Below are 16,310 nucleotides of genomic sequence, written 5' to 3' on the forward strand. Positions count from 1 at the left end.
ACAACACAGGCAGGTTTTCCTCAATGGGCAGATGGGACACGTGAGTGCTGCAGTCCACCAGTATTCCTGAAACAATCCTAGACTGAGGCTTGTCTTCTCATTCTCTAACCATAACTTGGCTCAGTCCAGGCATTTTATCACGGCACGCTTAGTTGCAGCGTGTAGAGATTAAAAGATGTTCATAGGAACTAGTCATTTTTTCACCTATATCTTTTCAGATTCACTTCTGCAGTGTCTCATGATCATTTCACTTTTTAAGCCCATCTGTGGACACACAGGCAGTCCCTCCCTGCAAACAGGTAGGTGAATGTCCTGGGAACCCTTTTTTAACCAAAGGAAAGATGCAATGAATCTGGAAACTGGCACTAATGGGTACTGGGGAGAAGGAGCCAGGGTACCCCCGGAGAGAGGTCTCCAGCCTGCTCTGCGACTCACCTGCGGGCAGTGGGAGGTTCAGCTGCAGGGAGAGCTCTGCCCATGCTCTCAGAGTGCCCTGTGGCCAGCAGCCCACTGCCACTGGGAGCTTGGCTGCTGGAAAATGCAAAGGGGTTTGAGCAGGGTGCCAACCACTGCCTTTGAAGGGGACACTGACCTGAGGAGTGGGGTTTGCAGGAGAACAAAGTGAAACCTAAACCAACAGAAGAAAAAGCCTTCAGAAACAGGAGACTCCAGCTAGCTTGTTTAGAAGTCTTCCAGGAGAAACTGTTGCTGTGAAAGAAATACTTCTGCTCTTGCAAGGACTGTAGCTGTCCCAGGGCACGGATCTGATGCCAAATGTTTGCAGCTGGGACAGCTGTGGCTGCCCCAGCCCGAGAAAACAAAGAGCAAACTGTGAGCAGAATGGCAAGACAAAGGGGTTTTTAATAATGAAGGTGTTGCTGGTAACATAGGTAAGGAAATGTGCTTGCTTACAAGTTTGAAGCTGACAGCATCCCTTTAAATAAGAAAATACATTTGCTGAGAGGAGAAAGTTATCTGGAAGGCCCTGTACAATGATGCAGTGTAGCAGCTAACACTACTCTGTTTCAAGTGCTATTAATATTCTCCACGGACCGGCTTTGAAAAATCTCTCACTTAGAAAAAGGACTTCTTTAAAAAAAATGCAACCTGTGATTGTCTATCCTAGCAGTGCACTGTGACCATTTGTACAATAGAAAAGTGGTGCTTTAAATAGTGACTTGAAAGCTACTGCCACGTGCTTTATACAGCATGCAACAACACCACAAACTGGAGACACAGCAGGGGCTGCAGAGCCTCCTCCAACAGCTCCAGCATCCCTGGGAGGAGTGTCCCACTGGAGCCACGGCCAGACTGCCCCCAGGCCCCTCATGCAGGACCTCCTCCCCAGCTGCTGCATCTCCGATGTGCTGTCCTTCCAGTAACACAAATATTAAATACACTCAGTCTGTAAATAGTTTAACAATCTTTGTCAGCAACAATATTTACTTTGGCAAAACCAGAATTGCAAAGAAGTAGACATGTCCGTCAAATAGTCTGCAGCAAGTTCTTTGGTGGAAGCCAAGAAGTGAAGCAAAGGCTCCTTCTTGCTAGAGCCTGAGGAAGTATATTGCACAGAGACTCATAGGAGAAATGCTGGTGACTTCAAATGGGAGGCATCACTGCAGGAGAGCATCCATCTTTGCCAGCTTCAGGAGAACTAGCTCCTCCAGGCTCAGTGATTCATAGCTGTTCTCCGGATGGCCTTGCTCTGGACCGAGTGAACAGTGATGCTGGAGTAAACTTGGGAAGAAGGGCATGACTGCTGGGGATCAAGGAGGAATGGGAAGAAGGATGGAGGCATGGATGACAGAGGAGTGGAGGCAACAAAGGCAGATGCTCACACAAAATCACAGCCATGCAAGGGCCCACTCAGCCCTGCCCCACATGCCGGTCACTGAGTGTCCGTTTCTGGCTTCACCTGCTTCTAGGTCATGCAAGGTGGTGGAGATCCATCCCGACTTCTGGCTGTGCAAAGGACAGCCCCTCCAAAGCCTGGCTGTATTTTCCATACAACTTGCTCCTACCTTGGACCAAAACACATTACACATCTCTTTGTCTGTACCATACTAACTGGGATGCAGCAGGTCCACCGGGATGCCACGTCCCTTTGATACCTGCACCTGCAGCCTGAGCAGCTACCTCCAATGTCCAGAGCTTTCTGCTCCAAGGTCACAGGCTTCAGCCTGATTCAGTTCAGACTGCAGCTGCGATGGCTCCTGGGCTTTCAGCCCCCTAGGCACCATGAGGACATGATGAGGTGCCACCATGAACATGGTGGTCTCCATCTCTCATCCACCTGCAGCAGAGCTGTGCAGGGACTGAGCAACATAGCTTCAGGGGCAGGAGGCAGGAAGCAAGGCAAGCCTGACTGTACGGAGAAGTGTGCTTGTCGCTCTGGCTGGGCAGAGCCTCCCTGCTCCCACAGCCCCATGCCTGGTCACGGCCAAGATGAGCCCAGCAGGATTGCCTAAAGGGTTGGACGGGCAGGAGAGTAGAGGAGAGGGCAGTAATGGGCTCTCCTCTCCATGATTTCCCATTGCTGCCCAGGTGAGATTTCCTCACTACACAGTTTTGTCACAAGCTGCTCCAGTTCTCATGAGAGTGACTGATAAAACTGGGGGGGGACGGGGGGAGAGAAAAGAAACAAAACTGAAGTTCTTGTCAATCTAGTGTTGTTAAAGGCACTGTTGCCCTCTGTGGGGACGTGTCTGTGGAGGAGAACCAAAAAGTGCCAGAGCTGTAGTGCTGTCAATTTGCAGTAACTGGAAATTCAAACAAGTTTATATGCTGGGAAAATAACTCCAGTTTCCCCTGGATGCGGCACATTAGCCCTGTGTGTTCTTTGGCATGACAGAAACACTGTGCTGGCTGCTGCAGGCTTATCATGTCCTGCCTCCACCACCCTCCCTTTCACCACTGCTGCAGGTGCAGGTCCATGCTGGTGTTTAGATTGAGATCAGTAACATCTAGGAAATCAATGTTGAAGATGCTGGGACCTGCAGGGGTGAGTGAGCCAAAGCCAGTGGCAGAGCTGGGGGGGGTTAGGTCCAGCCACTCCATTGTTTCCCATGGAGACTCAGTGAAACTCATTTGTAAACCAGAGCTGTCGGCAGGGGAAGGGGAGAGCTGTGTTTCCATGGGCGAGAGAGGAGTCTGTAAAATCTCCTGGGAGGTGAGCAGTTCATCTGCAGCTTTGCCAGAGAACCCCTCTATCATCCCTTCAAAGTGGGACTCTTCTCCCCCCATCTTCAGCAGCGCGATTTCACTGACTCTCCCCAGGGGGCTGTGGGCATTCAGCAGGACCTCGAGGTGAGCATCGCTGCTGCCTGGACAGTGCTCAAAGGAAAGCTGGGCTGAGGAGACCTGCTCAAATGGGGCAGATGACTTCGGGAGTGAAGCGCTGGAGTTCCCTGTAGACACTGTTATCTGAGGTACTTTCTGGAGGCAGGACCGATCTTCCTTGGCATTGGCTGGCATTTCTGTCAATGAATGAGAGGGGTTTGAGGTACTCTGGCACTGCTGGGCACAGGGGCACCACCACAGCCTCCCAGCTGGGCTCTTGGGCATGCCTACGGAGACCTGCTTTCCACTCAATCCCCTTGGCATTGCTTGTCCACCCTCCCTGTGGGAAATCTCACATGTTCCTGCTTTCTGACCTCGACTCCCCTGGTTTTGGACATGGTCCCTAGGGCACGAGCACTGGCAGCTGTCCCCATGGGGCTGAGCATGGGTTGTGCATGGGAAAGGCAGCACTTTGCATTTGGGAGGGCACTGGCAGGACTGGGAAAGGTGGTGGACACTGGGATCTCTGCATGGGGAGGGTGCTGGCAGTGCTGTGCACAGGGCTGCTGCCCTGCTGTCCCTTCTCTCTGCGCAGTCTGCATAGGCGATAACCAAGCCCAGACCACCCCACCGGCTCTGCATGTGCAGGAGCAGGCTCCCAGAGGGCCAATATGTTTTTGGATTCAATCTCAGTGTCTGCTGGCACAGGGAGGGCAAATGAAAGCTGTACTCAACTCAGGCAGCTCTGCTGGGGTGCACAGAGTGCACTGAGCCCCACAGACAGATGCTGGCTTGGAGGGGAAGCCCTGGAGGGGAACAGGGAAGCAGTGCGTACCTCCGCTCTCAATCAGCACGTCCAGGAGCTCGTCCATCTGCTGACTTCGTGTCATCTGCTGCAGCAAACGACAAAGAGGAGAGTAGAGGGCGTTAGGAGGAGAGCCCCTCCAGCCACAAGCCAGGTAGGTGTCTCCAGACCCCACAAACGGCTTTCTCCCATGCAGGAGAGATGCCACTCCAACACTGGGCTGGCAGCAGCGTTCAGGTGAGCACTGCAGGGACCTGGGACAAGCATGATGGATATGGGGAGCATGGCGTCAGGTTCCCCCCACCCTGCTGCTGACCCTCTGCTCAGTGGCCACCACAGACTGCCTCTTCCCAGGGCTGTCAGGACACACCAACTCTTTGGACCCAGCACCTTGCACTGGCATGTGCCTCCTTGCACTCCCTGCAGCTCCTTGGGAGCCATGCATCTTCATCCTCCTCTCCCTGACTGGAGTCTGGAAGGATTTTCTGCACACCTCCCTGCCAGCTAGCATAAGCCCATTTTTATCACTGCCAACAGCATCACTCAGTTTTCCTAAAGGCACCATCATGACCGTCACTGAAGCTGCTGCCAGACTCTCACAAGAAGTAAGGGGTTCATGGGCGATGGAGAGTCCTACCTGTGGGAACAGCACTCCAGAGTAAGGCTAAGCGAGGCAGATGGCATGGAGCAGGGCACTTTGCTAATGGGCTAAAGAGGGAAGGTGAGGTTTCCCGGTGACCTGGGAATGCTCAAGAGTGTTTCTCACATAGTGAGCACCCCAAATAAGAGTACACTGAAGTCCTGGTATATTTGTGTGCGATGTCAGGACCCCAGGGTGGACTGGCACCTTTCATCAGCACAGAAGATGCTATCCCATCCAGCGTGGTGTCTGACTGCTTTGTGGCAGTCATTCAGCCACTAACTCTTCAAGAAAATCCCATGCCTTGTGGAAACAGACCTGTCCTACCCAGAGACCCCAAAATGGGTTGTAACTCCTGCAGATGATTTGTATTAACCACAAAAGAACACCCTGTACAGCCCTAGCCCTATAGAAAATAAAAATCATGCAGTTACCTGCTTTACTGCATCCTCATAGGGTGGAGGCTGCTTTACCTCTGAGAGGGCTGGGCTTGACTTACAAAAACTTGGGGATGGAATAGAAAACTTTTGACCTGCCTGCGTAGCCATCTGCGTGGGGGAAATACAGGGAAACGGAGTCAATGCACAGGGAGGCATGGCAGGAGGCCCAGCTCTCTTTCACCCCTGTTGAAGCTAGTGTGGTGCCAGGGAAACTAATGATTTTGTGGGTCAAATCAGCTTAAACAAAGTGCTGGCCTCTGGGCAGGAGAGAGGGAAGTAAACTAGTTCTGTCAGGCTAGCTCTGAGACCCAGGGCCAGGCTGACCTCTGGTCGCTGCTGGAGCACAGGCGTGATGCCACAGAGCATCCTGGTGCTCAGTCCAGCCATGAACGTGTAGAGCAAGGGGAGAGAGCAACAGGCTGCTGGTGGTCGGCTGCACCCAGCCAGTGATGCAGCACTTCCCCAGCTGCCTCCCAGCCCCTCTGCTGGGGACCCTCTCCATCACTGCCTGTCCAGGGGCATCTCACAGAGCCCAGGCCAGGGAAGACCACTCAAAAGAGTCACTGCCAGGTCAGCACCTAGGCTTTCCCTGTGCTTGTGCCAAATACCTGCATATCAGTGCCAGCTTTTTGCCAGTCCCCCCTTCTAGGAGGGACCTCATCCCCATGCTGTGACCATCACCTCTAGGCCCTTGTGTGCCCTTCCCCACTGCCTGGCCACAGCTGCCTCGTCCCATAAGAGCCAGTGCCAGGGGATGAAGCATGGCCCCAGCAGGTGGGTCGGATCCAGGGCAGCAGTGAGGCCATTCAGCTTGGCCATGCACATCCTGGCCACCTTTCTGCAGAGGGCGGCTGGGAGGAACAGTTTCCCTGGCTTGTGAGGGACAGCACTCCAATGCTGGGCACAGAGACAGAGCTGTTGCTGAAGAGGGATCCTTGCCCCTGGGAGCCCCTTGCAGGCAGCAGAGGAATGCCCAGGATGGGTGGTGCCACAGCCAGGATGAGCTGCAGGACACCATGGGGCCATCCCCTCTGTATGCCTCTTGTGCTCAGGCAGCAAGGAAGGAGCTGGAGATGCCCCCAAAGTGTTGCTGCTCCTTGCTGATGCTCACTGATGGCTGCCCAGTCGTCCAGAGCAGCCCTGCTGCCTGTCTTGGAGTATCGCCTCACAGCACTGTGTCCCACTGCCTATTGCACCCACAGCTCTGCCGCATTGCTGAGCTCACCTCTACAGCTCCATGCTCCACTGCTGAGGTCACCTACTGCAGCCCACTGCATTCCCTGCTCTCTGCCCCACTGCCCAGCTTATCCACAGCACTGCTCCCCATTGCCCAGCTCACTCAAAGCAGTGCTCCCCACTGCCCGTTTCACCCCAGCAGCAAGCTCCACTGCCTACCTCACCCCAACAGCACTGCACTCCACTGCCCATCCCACTGGCAGCACTCTGTCTCTCTGCCCCTCTCCCCCTAAATTGCTCCCCATTGCTCACTTCACTGGCAGCGCTGTGTGCCAACTGCCCACGTCACCTATCTCACTGTCCTCTGAATGGCTTAGAGACACCACTGCGCCCCCACTTTCTGCCACCTCGCAGCACTGCACCCCTCAGTGTGCTGACTGCGGGAACGTGATTTGTGTGGCCGTCACTCTGCTGTGCAGCTGTCGTGCACTCAGCGTGCACTTCCTGAACATCTCCCCTGAATGCAGTGTGCATGCCTTGCACCACTGTGTGTGTTTTACAGACTGTATAATAGGTGTTGCTGCTGCCTGGGAAACCCTGGTAGGGTGTTGGGATGAATTGGGGCTGCGATCAGCAGCACCTTGTGCTGCTTTTATGTGTTAGCAGCATGTGCATCTCTCCAAGCTTTTGTACCTGTCCAGAGGGCTGAGTGAGGAGTGGTGGATGCTGAAGGGCCAACTCTCTGCTGTGTTGGTTGCCTGGTGGGGAGGCACGAGCTCTATCTGACTGCAGACCCCAGTTGCAAGCCCTGCTCTATCTTCCCAAGAAAAGGCTTTCCATATGACTGGCTGTCCTGGTTTCAGCTAGGATAGAGTTAATTTTCTTTCTAGTAGCTGGTATAGTGTTATGTTTTGGATTTAGTATGAGAAGAATGTTGATAACACACTGATGTTTTTAGTTGTTGCCAAGTAGTGTTTAGACTAAAAGTCAAAGATTTTTTCAGCTTATGCCCCGCCAGCAAGAAGGCTGGAGGGTCACAAAAAGTTGGGACGGGGGGGCACAGCCAGGACAGCTGACCCAAACTGACCAAAGGAATAATCCATGCCATGTGATGCCAGGCCCAGTATATAAACTGGGGGCAGTTGGCCAGGGCGGGGCAGATTGCTGCTCGGGAGCTAACTGGGCATTGGTCAGTGAGTGGTGAGCAATTGCATTGAGCATTACTTGTTTTGTATATTTCAATTCTTTTATTATTATTATTATTGACATTTATTATTATTATAGTTATTTTCTTCCTTTCTGTCCTTTTAAACTGTCTTTATCTCAATCTACAAGTTTTACTTTTTTTCCCAATTCTCTACCCCATCCTACTGGGTAGAGGGGGAAGTGAGCAAGCAGCTGCATGGTGCTTAGTTGCCGGCTGTGGTTAAACCACAATACCGAGGTAACTGCCCTCCTTCAACCCAGTGGTCAAAATCCTTCACACACTGCTAGGAGCTGCAATGGCTCAGCAAGATGCTGAAAAGCCATGCAACACTGCACTGGGGCTCTCCCAGGGGTGTAGGACCTGTGCCAGGGGTCTCCCTTGGGCTGAGGGATCTGTGCGGGTGCTTCCCTGCTGTGGATAGAGCTGTGCCAGGGCTCCATGGGGCACGGGGAGCTGTGCCAGGTCTTCCCTAGGGTGGAGAGGGCTGTTCCAGGGCTCCATGGGGCACGGGGAGCTGTGCCAGAACTCCCCCAAGGTCACAGCAAACTGTGCCAGGGCCTCCCCCTGAGGGGAGAGGCAGCTGGGTTAGGGCTCTTTTAGGGCAGAAGAAGTTGTGCCAATGCCCCCCCAGGGCAGAGAGAGCTGTGCCAGGACTCCTCCAGGGGCAGAGGGAGCTGTGCCAGTGCTTAACCAGGGGCAGAGGGAGCAGTTCCAGTTCTCCCCAGGGCAGAGGGAGCTGTGCCAGGGCTCCATGGGGCAAAGGATGCTCTGCCAGGACTCTCCCAGGACACAGGGGCCTTTGCCAGTGCTCACCCAGGGGCAGAGAGATCTGTGCTGGGGTCTCCTGGGGAAAAGGGGAGCTGTGCCAAGGGTCCCCCAGGGCAGAAGGAGCTGTGCTAGGGCTGAACGGGGCATGGGAGCTGTGCTGTGTCCCCACAGGGCAATTAGGTGTGGTGGGAGCAGGGATCCCCAGGAGATGCCCTGCAAAGGACCCTGTGGTGCTATCAGCTTCCAACCTGTTGTCCATCTGGGATACTCTGTGCCCTTCCAGGCAGCCCCACATGCTGCCATGCCCCCCTGGGTACCCACCCTCGGTGCCAACAGTCCCGGTCTGATAGGAAAGGAATCAAACTGGGATGTTTGACTGACTGCCCACAGACACCAGCACATTCACCACCGCGATGACATATGGGGTGCTCTCCACTTACCGATGCTGTGCGAAGGCAACTGTTTGTCTGCGGGGACCCACTGCGCCCTTCTGCCTGTGAGCCGGGGGACACCGAGAGGAGATAGTGGCTGTTGGGGGATGGCGGCAGGCTGATGTGCTGGGGGCTCTTTGCAGCCCCGAGCGGAGAGTGCTGGGGGGAGCACTGTGGGCTCAGGAATGTTGAGGAGGTGAGGGTGCTTTGCCCTGCAGGCTCCAAGCAGTGACTATTTACAATGTGAGGCAGCTGCGGCACCCCACAGTTACTTAACTTATCCGAGCTGCTGGCTTGGCCTTTCAAGGCAGTTTGTTTGGATGCAAATGGACAGCTGGACACTGCGTTTTCTTGCTTGATGGGGACACCAAAGAAATGCTGAGCAGTCTGCTGCTTATCCTCAAGGCCATTGCTTCTCTTTCGCTTCTGGAGCTGCATTCGTAGCTCTTCCACCTGCCTCTGTTCTTGCTGTAGCTTCCATGTCAGTTCATTGATGACCTTCTGCTTCTCCACCAGCATCTTGTCTTTCTCTGTGTCAATCCCTTCCAGCTCCAGCTGGATGCTCCCTCCATTCATGCTGCTCATGAGACTTTCTTCAGCACTGCCATGAACTGGAGATGGCTGGAGACCGAACTGTGGAGAAGACATGGGCCCATCGTTGAATGTATCTGGCAAAGAGCCACTCACAGAGAGGTCAGAGGACGCTGGAGAGATAGGTGGGGTGGAGCTGGTGCTGCCAAAGTGGTAGAAGCCATTTGATAACATGCCGGTGGAGGACTGCGACTGGTAACTTGAGAGGGTGCTTGTCGGAGTGACGGGGAAGGTGACAGTGGTGATCTCACTGAAGTTTGGCACCGCGTTGCTGCTGCAATCCTGGAAGGGCCGCAGCCGTTCCATCAGCGCTGTTTTGGTACCTGACACAGGCAAGCCTCGTATTCGGAGCTGCTGTCTCAGTTCTGATACCTGGAAGGAAAGTCACCAATGATCAGTCCCAATGTCAGATGACCTCTTCAGAAACCCAGCATTTCTAACAAGGACTCTCAGATCACAGGCTCCTGCTTTAAAGCTCTGACCCTCCCAGGTGCTCACTGTCTCATCTGCAGTCACCATGCACAGCCCTGACCACTGCACGTCCTGCAGGTTCTCGACCTTTCCTAACAGGAAACCTTCCTTCTTCCTCCAGGAACTGTGACCACTCTCCATGAACCAGCAGTGGTCCTTGGTCCATGAAGGTAACTCAAGATTCCCTTCCTAGCAGTAGGTTTCTACATGAGCAGAGGACTTCCACACAGACCAGGAACTAGCTGATGGCATCGTTTAGCTCAGAGAATGTGACCATGTACCTTGGAGCCAGATACTCCATGTTCAGGCATCTGCACATCGTTCAGGCATCTGAGCTGGGGCATCGCTATGGCCAAACTCATGTTATTTCTACCTCACTTTTTATTTCTTTCTCGAATAATGAGTATTGCCCCCAGGTCTCTGCTCCTAAAAGGACTTGGCCTTCCCCATCGCTGAGGGTCCATTAGCAAAGTATAAAAGAACTTGTGCTCTGCCTGTCTTGCCTACATTAGAGATTTAGGTACTGTTCAAAGCAGTGCTCATAGCTGCAGACTCCAGGAGATACCTGCTTGTGCAGAGAGCTGAGCTGGCCTGGCTGCAATGACCACTGAGAAGTTGAGTCACTAAGTGGAGGCCATGCTGACCTCCTAGCTTCTGGCTGGTCTGCTAGCAGCATCCATGATGTCTACCATAAAACCACAGAGGGTATGGACCCATGAGCTGCAGAAGCAGCAGCACAGAAGTCCTTTAGTCCTTGACCTGGTGGCCTGGCCTGCAGCCATCTCAAGTTATACTTAAGGTTTGCTGATACATGCCCTGGAGCAATGTGCCCCCACGCCACCTGCAGAGCAGCAAACCTATGTTTTCAGTTACCGTTGCGGTGATCAATTTCTGACCCAGTGTGATGTATTCCTGGGTTTGCTCACAGCATGGTGGTTCTGGTTTGCTGAGCTGTAACACGCGGTCACTCCCAGCCAGCTCAGCCTGTGGTGCTACACTACACACTTCAGGGGTAGAAAAGCACATTCAGGCTACAAGATTCTGCTCCTGCAGTGACAAAATCTGCACTCACTTTCAGATCATCCAGGTTAGACGGCAGAGGGCCTGGCTTGATAGATGAGACACAAGTCTGGCCTGAAAAGGTGGTTTTCACAGGAGAAAGAGGGGTGTTGTTGACAGAAGTTGATGAAGAATTTGAACTTTTGACGATTTGCTCATTTGATTGCCTGAAATAACAAAGGAGATTTGGGGTAATTTGTCTGTCCCCCTGGGGTCTCTGTGCCCAGCACACCATCTCTTTGCTCCCTTGGGACTGCTATCTCCTGTATGAGACCTGAAGGATTGCCAACCCCAAGGAAAACCAGAATGGGCTGTAAGGAGATTGCTGGTGACCCACCAGCAGGTCACAGATGCCCCAGCCAGTGCTCAAAGCCAGAACGGCTTTGCAGGAGACTGTGCTGTACCCAAGCTTTTATGTTTTACTTGCATGCGTCTATCCCCCTTGCACTGGCACAAATAGGTACAGCGGGGGAAAGTTTGGAAGAGAGACAGGACTAAACCCTGTTATTGGCACATTGCCACTCACTTTAGCTGGCCTTGGTGCATCCCTGGGTAGCTGAAGTGCTGCTGCTGCTGTTGCTGCTGCTGCTGCTGCTGGCTGAGGATCTGGAGCTGCAGGAAGAGCTGCTGCTGCTGGAGGAGTCTGGCATATGCAGAATCCATGGGTGGAGGGGACTTCTCTGCCTTCTGGTCTGGAGGGATGTACTGGTGATACTTCAGCTTCTTCACCTTGGGTTTGGTGTCCTTGGGCTTTTTGTGACGGTTCTTGCTATCACTGGATGATTTGGACTGTTGGTCCAAGAAGGAAAGGAATTAGCTGGGAAAAGACCTTCTGCCACGCCTGTGGGAACTCAGAGGCCTGGGGCAGAGCAAAGGTAGCTCCTGCCAGCACCCTGACACTCCAGCTCCAACAGCTGCTGTGCCTGTAAGTGGGGGAATCCCTCAGGGCTGTGTCCCATCTCAGTTGTGCTGGACAGCACATGAGATGGAGAATGACCCTCCTCACCGGGAAGGTATTTCAGTGTTGCCTTATATCTCCTTCTGCTCCTAGCCCCAGGGGACATTTCCAGTGCAGGACCTGAGCAATTGCGTCTAGCAAGGTGCAGTGCTATACCTTGTACCGTGACAAAATGAATCAAATTGTAGTTTTTGATGACATGGTTTGTCTCCCTGCATTATTCCAAGCCTTTAAGGCCAAACCCCCAGACCTCCCACACATGTGGGGTGCAGCACATGGGTACTTCAGGCTCGGACGCAGCCAGGTGCCCTGGGCTTGTTCCGTCTCCTGGGCAGCCTGGAGGCACAGGCATTACCTTCACGGCGGAGGGCACCGGGAGGGTTGGGCTCTCCTGCCCCGCCGTCTGCTTGGGGCTGTCACACTGGCTGCCCTGCCCCGAGGCCGGGTCCGGTGCGTGGCCATCAGCACTGTGGGGGTGATCCTGCAAGGGAGAGGCGAGCTGTGAAGTGGGACAGGGGATGCGGGGCCGGTGCCAGGGGCTGGCCGGCCCGGATGGCCTCTGCCCGCAAGGGGCACCTGGTACCCCATTCCCCGTGTTGTCCCCAGTCCCCCAGTCCATCCCAGATGCCTCAGTCCCTCCCAGTCCCCGCCCATGTCTATCCCAGCCCACTATCCCCACTCTCCCAGGCTATCCCAGGCCTTTCTCAGTCCTCTGTCTCCCCAGTACAGCCTAGTCTCCAAGCCCTCCCCATCCCACCTCAGCCCTGTATCCTCGTTCCCCCCAGGACACCGCTGGCCCCTCAGGGTCCCCCGGACGAGCCCAGTCACCCCAGTCCACATCTGGCTGGCCCCAGTCCCCTCTGGTCACCCCCCCCAGTCCTCTTCAGTTCCTCCCAGTCCCTCCCAGCCCCTCCAGTCTGCCTCGGTCCCCGTCAGCCCACCCCGGTCCATCCCATCCCCCAGCCACTCTCCGCCCCGGCCCGCCCCGGCCCGCCGGCTGCAGTACCGGCGCCCGCCAGCAGGGGGCGCGGGCGGCCCCGCTCAGCCCCGCGTCCTCCGGCGGGGCCGTGGGGCCCCCACGGGCAGGAGGCCGAGTTCCGGCGCCCGGCCCCGGCCGTGCCCCCGCGCTCCCCGGGCAGGCGGGGTGCCTCGGGCCCCACCTGGGGTGCCCCGGCAGGGGCGGCGGGGGCTGGCTCCGGGGCCTTGGTGCCCGCTGCCAGCTCGGTGGAGCCCGGGGAGTCCTCGCTCCTGGCCTGCTCCGGGGACAGCCCGTCGTTGCTGCTGTCCTCCTCGAAAGCGAAGGCATCGGCCGACTTGGGGAAGCTGACCTGGGTGCCTGGCGGGGGAGAGGGGGTGACGGTCAGGGCCCTGCACTGGGCAGGGGGGACGAGCCTGACGGCGGGAGGGACGGGGTGAGCCGCGTGGCAGGCCTCCGTGCCTGCGCCCAGCTCCTGCAGAGCTGGCCGTGGGCGAAGGACGTGGTGCTCAGAGAGCTCGGACGCCTCCCCCCGTCGCCAGCCATGCACAGGGGCACCGCCTGGCTGTGCCCCCGTGGCCGAGGCTGGTGGGCGAGGGGCTGGCGTCGGCTCCTGGCCTGTGCCGTGGACCGTGTTACTTGGGAGCGGGAGAGAGGAGGCGTCCGAAGAGCCTGGCCTGTCGGGGCAGGGGGCTTTCTGCAGGCAAGTGGGGCTGGCGCAGGGGTGGCTCTGCTATCTTGCCCCACCGCTGGGCTGAGCTGGGGAGAGGGGTGTTAGCGTCGCCCTCTCCACCAGCTGAGCACCCCAACCACAAGCCCACACCACGCCTGGGATCGTGTCCTCAGCAGAAGAACTGAGGTTGAAATCCACCCGGAGGGTGACCCATCCGTTCATGGCACAAGAGCCAACGTGAGTGGACCTGGCTGCAGCTGAATAGAGGCTTCCAGATCCTGTCTCTGTCCACAGGCTTCACCCGCACGACATGCTTCAAACCACCACCATTGCCTCCCTGACGGCCCCAGACATTGCTTCTTTCCCCCTGCAAAGCTCCCGGCACCCTATCTCCTAGTCAGATGGGCAAGAGCTCTTGACCCCCAGCTTTTGCTGATAAATAAAGTGCTGAAAAAAAAAAAGGTCTCATGTGAGTCTCAGGAGGGCTGCAGGTCGGGGTAGAGGAAGGAGCAGCGCAGCCACGCTCGTAATCTCCTCGTGCTCATGTCTGGCATTTGTCAGGCAGCCTGGCATGCCGATAGCGAGGTGACAAATGGGGAAATAGGAAGGGCCCAGGGACAAGCTTCCACCTGTCCCTGCTGCCGGTCTAGCAATGTGCGCCTTCTCACCGACACGCACTCTCCTGCTCTGACCCCTGCCCCTATCTGCAAGATAAGGGTTATCTTTGCTTGCTCCGGCTTGTGGTGCCAGGGTGGGTGAGGAAGCAGGGAGCCCTGGCTCCCTGTCCCAAGCTGCTGCCCAGCCACCATATGGGGTGGGGATATGAGATACTGTGTCCTGTGGAGACCCTCTCCTCCCTGCCCTCCAGGGCACGGGGCTCCTTATATGTCCCTGGAAATAGGGCCTGTCCCCTCTCATGTCCCTGGAAATAGGGCCTGTCCCCTCTCTCTCAGAAACAGCACCCAAACTGGGTCTTCCCTGAGGAACTGCAGCACTGCATGGTCTACCACCTGGGCTGGGTGGGAGCTTCTCCCCATGCCTGCAGACTAGCGTGGGCATCCTCTCTCTGGAAAAATGACACCAAGCAAGGGGGACTTGTGGATCTGCAAGAGTCCCGCTGGGCTGACATTTAATAAGCATGCATGGAGAAGTGGTGCCAAAACCAGGAGCCCAAGGGACCTTCAGGACACGGTGGCAGCCCAGAGCATGACAGGAATGTGCTGCATCCTGCTGCTTGATACCACGGGCCTGTGCCGGCTGGGGAATGCTGCCCTTATCTGTCCTGCTCTCACCCAGCCCGGGGCTGACCGTATTGTTTCACGATCCCATGTCTCTGCTGTAATCTCAGGCAGAATGGTGTTTGCTCGGGGCTGTTTCTAATGCACTGGGTATTGTCCTCTCAAGCGTATTGGACAAAGTGATGACAAGGACCTGGTAAAAAAGGGTTCTTATATCACTGCTCAGCTATGTAGGGCACTGGCGGCCTCCTGTCACTGGGACGTTAGGGCTTTCGGTTGGGGTCTGGCACTTTCTGCTCACCCTGCCGGAGGTGATTAGAGGAACACGTCAGCTGAACTTTCCACTGTATAAACAGTTGAGATTCCAAGGTTAAAGTAAAATGATTTTAAACCCTGTCATCTTTCTGGTATTGCAAAAACAAAAGGCTTAATGTTCAGCAGTGCCAGTGCTCATCTCTGCTCTGTGTTCAGCCCTTCACCCTAAATTATGAGCACCACAAGGTGCCTCTGACTCCAAAAATCAGCTTGAGGAGCTGTCAGCCTGGGGCTTCAAAGATGAGAGCTGCGAAACGCTGGACACGGAGCAGCTCAAGGGTCAGACTGGAGAAGCCGCTGTACGTATGCTGCTTACACTTCACAGTGGGAAAACCAAGAGCAGGAACAATTGCGGGGTAGGACAGAGCAGTATCTGAGCCTGGAATATTTCATGTCATTTATGCTGGTTTCTGAGATGAAATGAAAGTCAAAGTGCTTCCTGTTTCAATTCCCACTTTCAGCATCACTCCTGTCATTCAAAGACCCCTCCCTCCTGTCCCAGAGCCCTGCCACTGTCCCCAGTTTGCTCTGAGCCCCAGAACAGGCACTTAACATGGAATTATGCCAATGGAAATAATCCTATGAATTGAGGAACCTGGAGCAACAGAACAAGCAGTTCCTAGGGGGCAGAGCATCTCTCAGTGCCTCACTAGAGACCCGAGGGCCAATTTGGACATGGAGAGATGGCCCCAGGCTTCAAAAATACGGGCTGCTGTCTTGGCACTGCAGGACCCTGCTGGCTTTCCTGCTCCTTTCTCTGCTTTTGGACCTCCCTGTCCTGGCACTGGGCCCTGGTGAAATCTGAGTCACCTTTTTGCTTTGTGTCAGCTCCCACACCAGCCTCCCTGTGGCAGTATGGGGGAAATAATTGCGGAGGATTCTGCTTCCCTCCTCTGGCTGGCGGGTAGGTGATGGAGGAAAACCAAGTTTAGGCATAAATCAATCACTGGGTACTGGTAAGTAGGAGTGTACCCTGCTTTGGGGTGCAGGCTACTTCTCATACTCCCCAGCAGTCTAGCACCCCCGGGATGCTTCCCTACCCCAGCAATGCACCATCCTGCTCTGTTGGGCCTTGCACACCACTAGCATCATTGGAAAAAAAAAAAGACAACTGCAGCCTCGCTGAACTGGGGCCACTTCACCCCCACCTACTGGGATGTAGAAGCTTGGCAGGGCACAACTGGGAGAATCCAGGCTGGCCTCACAACCACACATGTGCACCCAGGTCCTCTCCCACGCAAGGGAGGAAGGAATGTCCTGTCTCCAGTAGTATCATTTAT

At 55.3% G+C, this 16,310-nt stretch overlaps 1 protein-coding gene across 9 annotated transcripts in view; it reads right to left on the bottom strand.

The window, feature by feature from the left end:
* Positions 1 to 841: 841 nt before the first annotated feature.
* Positions 842 to 16,310, bottom strand: part of MYOCD (myocardin) — a 114,887-nt gene continuing 99,418 nt past the window's right edge. For 8 of the 9 annotated variants that reach the window (XM_069798856.1, XM_069798859.1, XM_069798864.1 and 5 more), the window contains 8 exons: positions 12,989 to 13,164; positions 12,184 to 12,309; positions 11,397 to 11,659; positions 10,884 to 11,037; positions 8,759 to 9,712; positions 5,162 to 5,275; positions 4,118 to 4,175; positions 842 to 3,479 (listed from right to left, as the gene is read on the bottom strand). In XM_069798856.1, coding sequence (XP_069654957.1) covers positions 2,911 to 3,479; positions 4,118 to 4,175; positions 5,162 to 5,275; positions 8,759 to 9,712; positions 10,884 to 11,037; positions 11,397 to 11,659; positions 12,184 to 12,309; positions 12,989 to 13,164 — 2,414 coding nt within the window. In that variant the 3' untranslated portion in view covers positions 842 to 2,910. The remainder of the gene's footprint in view (positions 3,480 to 4,117; positions 4,176 to 5,161; positions 5,276 to 8,758; positions 9,713 to 10,883; positions 11,038 to 11,396; positions 11,660 to 12,183; positions 12,310 to 12,988; positions 13,165 to 16,310) is intronic. The other variant, XM_069798860.1, reaches the window with a different exon arrangement.

The sequence above is a fragment of the Haliaeetus albicilla genome, chromosome 12, assembly GCF_947461875.1.
Source record: "Haliaeetus albicilla chromosome 12, bHalAlb1.1, whole genome shotgun sequence".
NCBI lineage: Eukaryota > Metazoa > Chordata > Aves > Accipitriformes > Accipitridae > Haliaeetus > Haliaeetus albicilla.